This window comes from Lolium rigidum, chromosome 6 (genome assembly GCF_022539505.1).
Source record: "Lolium rigidum isolate FL_2022 chromosome 6, APGP_CSIRO_Lrig_0.1, whole genome shotgun sequence".
NCBI classification, from domain to species: Eukaryota; Viridiplantae; Streptophyta; class Magnoliopsida; order Poales; family Poaceae; genus Lolium; species Lolium rigidum.
In genome coordinates, this window is record NC_061513.1 from 86,767,577 (window position 1) to 86,774,319 (window position 6,743).

The 6,743-nt window shown below is 51.0% G+C and overlaps 1 protein-coding gene across 1 annotated transcript; it reads left to right on the forward strand.

Annotated features, from left to right (window-relative positions):
* The first annotated feature begins 4,020 nt into the window (after positions 1-4,020).
* LOC124667081 (DNA-directed RNA polymerases II and IV subunit 5A-like) lies at positions 4,021-6,361 on the forward strand. Its single transcript, XM_047204404.1, has 4 exons — positions 4,021-4,299; positions 4,870-5,052; positions 5,163-5,276; positions 5,896-6,361. The coding sequence occupies exons 1-4, from the start codon at positions 4,087-4,089 to the stop codon at positions 6,019-6,021; spliced, it is 636 nt and encodes a 211-aa protein (XP_047060360.1). The 5' UTR covers positions 4,021-4,086; the 3' UTR covers positions 6,022-6,361.
* The last annotated feature ends 382 nt before the right edge of the window (positions 6,362-6,743 follow it).

Sequence of the window (6,743 nt, forward strand, 5' to 3'; positions counted from 1 at the left end):
CGCCGGTACAGCAGGAGCTGCTGACGCCGCCACAGGCGCCCCAGCAGGCGCAGGGGCCGCACCATCCCGGCCACCCCGACGAGCGAAGACGACCCGGCGACGACCTGCGCGAAGGAGCGGGGCGAAGCAGATCCTGGCGATGGCGTGAGCGGGGATGGCGGTGTCGAGGTGCTGACGATGATGGCGTGGGCAGAGGCGGCGACGTGAGGTGGAGCTGTGGCGGCGGAGGAGTCGTACGAAGATCGATACGTATTTTGGTCGATAGACCGAGATCGTATGTGATCGCCAAACACCCCACGCCGCGGCGCTCGCTGCACGGCCATCACGGCCCGGCCAAACCAGGCCCACCGAGGCTGCGGCCCACCCAAGACCTCCAGGGATCCCGCGTCGAGCGGTTTGAACCGCGGATGAGTCGCCGCGATCAACGTCCTCGCCGCCGGCGCCGTAGAAACGTCGGCCGGCTCCGTAGCCGGAGCAGTAAAGCTCCTCGACGTAGGAATATGAGCAGCCGCGCACGCCCCAGACTTTCCAAGCGCGGCGTCGATGAAGTCCGCGAGAACTGCCGGCGGTGTGATCCGCTTGGGCGGCAAGGGACCCTTCCACGCCTTCAGCTTCATCGGTGGCTTAGGCAGACGGAAAACCGGCGGCGAGGACGATGCCGGTCTTCCTCCCAAAGCTACCTTCTCAACCCTTGTCGGAGACGAAGACCTAGCGCGTTGAGCCACTTGTTTCCTCTCCCAATGCCTGGATGCCGCCGTCGGGAACCCGATCTTAGACCAGAAATCATCTAGCCGCTCGCAGCCTCCCTGATCATCGATCTTGTCAAGAGGCAGCACCCGCGGCTCGTCGACGAGGCCATTCCATGCGACCTCCTCCGCCACCGAGATCTCGCCGTCTTCGAACACATCATCGATGGGAAGAAACCTGGATCCCGAGCCAGATGGGACATCCGCCGGCGAGAGAACTGGACAGATCGGCCGCCGCCGGCGCCGAATCTCCGGCGTGATCCACGCCGAGCCGTCCACCTCGCTCATCGCCTCATAGGAGAAAACACATGATGCCAAACCTCTACAGTCAGCATCAACCGTATATATTCAGCTTGCACTTCACGGTGGGAGTGCTCTTTTTAATCTGTCCGTCGCTCGTCCTCGCCGAAAGGGCGACGTGCTCGTCGGTCTGTCGGCGTCCGTCCACCCCACCGCTCGCCGAGAGAGGAAAAGGAGATGGGTAGATTTTGATCCTGACCCGCCGAAAACGAAACCGCACAGGCGATCTTCCCCGACGGCGCCACTTCGATCCACAACTTTTTCTCTCGCCCTGGAGTACCCAGCTACTAGTGATGCTCAACGAAATATGACCGTTTGGGACCTCCCAGGCCGGAAAATCCGCCCCCGGGCCGGATTATCCGCCCCCCGAAATCGCCCCTGGCTCGGGCCGGATATTTGGCCGGATATTGTCCCAGTTTTGGTCATTCGGGCCGGATTATCCGCCCCCAGAAAACTGCAGAAACACCAAAACTAAAACGGGCATAACTTTAGCATCCGGACTCCGATTTTGATGATCTTGGGCTTGTTTTGAAGCTAGGAACAAGCTCTACAAGATCATGCAGGAAACCATCATAGTCCAACAAGGGAGGATAGAAACAAATGATGAAAGGTTTGACCTATCTAAAAAAGACATACCGGTAAAACCTCCAATCTCGAAAATGCAACAAGTTGCCCATGCAAAAACCATTCTCAATGAACTAGAGCTTGTCATGAGAATAATCACAAGCTCTAAAACATCACATGGATAAGATCCAAATAAAACCAAGAAAGATGATGAACCAAACTCGAAAACGCAACAAGTGATCTATGCGAAATCTGTTTTCGATGAACTAGAGCTTGTCATGAGAATAAGCACAAGCTCTAAAACATCACATGGATAAGGTCCAAATAACAACCAAGAAAGATGATGCAAGGATGCAAAGGTTTGAGCTCTCTCCGAACGATACGATCGAGTTACTCACTCGAGAGCCCTCTTGATAGTACGGCAACTAAACTATAAACCGGTCTCCAACTACACTATGAGACCGGTGAGAAACAAACCCTATCAAGAGCAAACCTTATACTTGCGCATTCCACTTGAGCTCGATGACGACGATCTTGACCTCAACAAGATGGAACGCCTTTCTCGCTTGTGCTTGCTTGACGAAGTCTTGTGGATTGCTCCCCCATAATCCACCATGGGAGAGCTTCTTCTTCGGCGCATCTTCACATAACCATGACCACCATGTGGATTGCTCCCCCATAATCCACCATGGGAGAGCTTCTTCTTCGGCGCATCTTCACATATCCATGATCACCATATGGATGGCAAGACTCAAGCAAAGGATCTCTTCGAGATGGCTCATCTTGAACTTGCACTTTATTTCTTCATTCTTCATCATGTTGATGTCTTGAAGTAACTTGAGGGCTCACTTCATCTTCATCTTCAAGACATACTTGACACTTGATATCCTTCATCAATTTCTTCTTATTGCAACCTTGAAGCCAACATATGGTTCAAGAATTGCCTATGGACAACTCCTACAAATATAACTCAATGCAAACATTAGTCCATAGGGATTGTCATTAATTACCAAAACCACACATGGGGGCTCCATGCACTTTCAGTGGCGGGGAAGGCCGATGCCGTCTGTCACGTGGCCCTCGGTGTGGTGCAGGTCAGGCGACGAGTTCAGGTCGGGGAAGCGGAAGGCGCCGCTGCCTCGAGTCACTGAATCCGGCGAGAACGGCGTGTTGTTGTCGACGGTCATGTCGTTGTCCCCGTACTCGGGGGAGTAGCGGGCGCGGCCGTCCATCTGCGACAGCCGCATCTGCGAGATCGCCTCGGTGAACCCCGCGTAGTAACCTGGCAACGACGGGGAGCTCGAGATGTTGTTGAGGCTGCCGCCCATGCCCAGACACGCTTCCGCAGAGGCCGTCGCTACGCGGCGCCTCCTGCGGTCGGCTGTGATGAAGGAGCGGAGTTCCATCTCCTTGTCCCACTCCTCCTGCGACATGGTCGTCGGCTTCTCCTTCGGCATGATGGGGCGCGTCTTCGGCTGCGCCTTCGTCGGTGGTTTCGCTGCCTTCACCGAAGCCTTTCTCTTCGTTGGCATGGCGCGGCGGCGAGGGTTTTTCGGGTTGGAGGCTGGATGGGAGATGAAGCGGCTGGCGGGAGAAATAAGCGGCGGAGGCGACAGGGTTTTGGGGAAGAAGATGTACATTTTGTCGTTGTGTGGCTGACAGGCAGCTCCCACGCACAAACTTTTCAGCCTCGCCCTAGGGACAGCGGGGTAACGACAGTGGATAAATGGCAAACATAGTTGGTGCAAGCTAAGAACAGCGAGAGTGGACTCCGGCTAGCCGTGGCCCGAACAAAGCTTGACTACTACGATGAGGGGGATAGCTGGTGGCGGTAGGATGGCGGCCTCGCCCTAGGGCTGCACAAAAGGGAAGGGGTGTGATTTCAGTCTAAATGATTTCGTTGTCCGTGGCAGGCAAGGCAGAGTAGGTCACACGAGGTGACCGCGCCGTGTCCTTACGGACGCATTCACAGCCCAAATTTGGATCGCGTGAACAACCCAATCAGTTTGCGTTTAGCTAGTGGGCTGGAGGCAAATCCAAATTTTGACCGTTGTGTACGTTTACATCGGATTGATGGAGATACGGTGAGGAGGAACCATATGCGTGTCAAGTTTCTCAAATTGACCAAATTGTCCCAAAAAATTAATTTGGATACAGTGTTAGGAAGTGACTTTCTGGTAGTACGGAAAAGGAAAAGTGCTTCATGTGCGATACCCCATCGAGTAAAGTTACAGACATGGCCAGTGGAAGACACGCTGTAAAGCCAGCCGTATTTGGAAATACTGTTATTTGGGTCCCACACGTCATCCACCGGCGCAACTTGCAAGGCCACGTGACAATACTCTATCCGCCCGGGCAGCCCACTAGGGTGGAAAAAAGCAGAGTGGGACGACGTCGTCGCGCTCCGCAGGTCAAGCTCACCAGCTCCACCTCCGAACCGAAGCTACGGCCGCCGCCGCCGGCAGCGCGAGCGGATATGTCGTCGGGTCTGATAGCGGAGGACGTCGCCGTGAAGCGGATGGTCCGGATCCGGCGGACGGTGATGTGTATGCTGCGTGACCGCGGCTACCTGGTGGTGGAGCACGAGCTGTCCATGAACCGCCGCGACTTCGAGCGCAAGTACGGCGAGTCCTTCCACCGCGAGGACATGCTCATCAACAAGTGCAAGAAGAACGACCCCAACGACCAGGTCAGCTCAGCTCAGCTCGACCCAATCTCCCCTGCTTTCCTCTTCCCGCCTCACATGCTTTGGTAGCTAGTCATCCATGGATCCAGCTCTGTTTTTCCTCCTTCGTTGATGGCCATCCGCGACCCGTTTCTTGATCGATATGTGCTTGTTATTTCGTTAGATTTTGAATCCGCAGCTCGATCGTCTTGCTCTTGTTCGATCTGTTCCATGGAAATTTAGCCCGTGCTCGAGTGGTCGATGCCGAACTAACTCGTGCTCATGGCGTCTGTTGCTTAGCATGAAGAACGCCGGGGGACGCACTGGTGTGTGGACGTTGCGCTAGGCTATTTGCTTTGTGCTTGTTCAACAGCTTGTCCTCTGCTAGTACTGGAGGAGTAGCCTCTACATGTCCTCTGCTTGCTGCGTGCCATTCGGAGCCGAGTAGTGCAAAAGAGGCAACAAACCTACATTTTAGCAGGGCTTGTCTGTGCAGAAACCTTAATTACTCGATTCTGTTAGTAAAGCTCGGTAACTGCAGCTGCATTTTGGCAGTCCTCTTCACCCAGTTAATGGTTTTATCTCTGGAATCAGATATACGTTTTCTTCCCGAACGATGAGAAGGTGGGGATGAAGCACATCAAGAAGTATGTCGAAATGATGAATGCGGAGAAAGTCTCCAGGGCTCTGCTGGTCGTTCAGCAGAACCTCACCCCATTTGCAAAAAACTTCATCATTCAAGAACTAGAGCCAAAGATCCACTTGGAGGTTTTTCAGGTTGGTCTCGTAGGACTAGTTTAAGTACTCTTGCACTCTAATTCGACTGGCACATTCTCCTGTGATCTTTTACTCCCTGGACTTCTGATAATTGAAGCAATGGGCAACAGGATGCCGAAATGCTTATAAATATCAAGGAACATGTTCTTATTCCGGAGCACCAGGTGCTTACTAATGAGGAAAAGAAGACATTATTGGCGCGCTACACTTTAAAGGAAACTCAGGTATTGCTCACTTTAAATTAATTAGCACTTGCAAGTTACACTTACTTTGGCACAGTAGAGCGAGGCAATCATGTATCTAGCTCCCTGATATAGCAATGTGGTGAAACATCAGAAAAACCAAAGGTTTTCCTTCTGGTAAACAAAAATTGTCATAACTTTTTATAGCGGCAGCCATTGCCTTTGACTAGTGAGTTTCAGACATCTTAATTTGTTCACTTCCAGTTCCATTTAGTGCAGCATGTAGCTTTCTACCATTATGTACCGGACCTGTTTTAGGTGGAGCAAAAGCAAGAGCACTGGTTATGTTAAACCTTCACATGATACCAAGTTAGGCGCGCACACAAATATAGGCGAGACAAAGAATAGCAATCTTTCACATGCCTGTCGCGGACTCTCTACAACTTCATGAACAACCTGTGTCTCTCTAAGAAAGTTGGTGTAGTTTGTCTGTTGGAGATGTACTAGAATAGCTACTGAATCTTGCTTGGTTGGCAACACATTTGTGATTCAGTCATTTGTTGGTTGACACCCTCTTCATTTTTCTGTACTTTGCTGGAAATTTGCACTTGATAACAGGCATGTAACCCATCTCTCTTCTGAATGCAATGTAACAAAACAGCTACCAAGAATACAAATGACCGATCCCATTGCGAGGTACTACGGCCTCAAACGAGGACAGGTAGTGAAGATCATCAGGCCCAGCGAGACAGCAGGACGATACGTCACATATCGCTATGTCGTATGACAAAGTACCCAAGCGAAGAAGGAAGGAACCGTAAACATGGCGATTTTTGCAGTTATACACATGACATACACATACCCATTTGCTTGAAGAAAACCGGTATTGCTTCAGACACGACATTCTTAAGGATCGCGTGGCTGTTATGTAAGTGGATTCTTAATAAGTTGGGTGTATGGAGCATACATAAAATCCCCCGTGTTGTACAATTTGTTTCGAGAACTGTATACAACATACAGAATAGAAGCACATGTATTGAGAGCAATAAAAGGCTCTCCGGTTCTGCTTGTTACATCATTTGGACGAATCAATGGTATCAATCTATGTATGCTATGGTTCCGAAGCATACTACTCCCTCTGTTCCATGAAAGAAATGGTGATGGTAGAGTCATTACAACTGTACTTATCAAATATCTTCATGGTATCTTGTTAGCTGTTGCAACTGTACTAGCTTGGAAAAACGGCAGCCAAACGGGAGCATATCGGCACACGTCACATATCACCAGGTCGTATGACAAAGAACACAGCCAAAGAAGGAAGGAACCGTAAGCATGGTGGTTTTTTGCAATTATACACATCACATACACATATCCATTTGCTTGGAGAAAACCGATATTGCTTCAGAGCATCCATTCTTGAAGATCGCATGGCTGTTTGTGTAAGTGGATTTTTAATAAGCTGAGTGTATTGAGCACAAGTAAAATCCTCATGTTGTACAATTTGTTTCG

Excerpts from the sequence above, each read along its gene's own strand:
- LOC124667081 (XM_047204404.1), top strand. The coding sequence starts at position 4,087 with ATGTCGTCGGGTCTGATAGCGGAGGACGTCGCCGTGAAGCGGATGGTC. Across the intron at positions 4,300-4,869 it reads AGAACGACCCCAACGACCAG|ATATACGTTTTCTTCCCGAA; the intron begins GTCAGCTCAGCT and ends CTCTGGAATCAG. Across the intron at positions 5,053-5,162 it reads TCCACTTGGAGGTTTTTCAG|GATGCCGAAATGCTTATAAA; the intron begins GTTGGTCTCGTA and ends AATGGGCAACAG.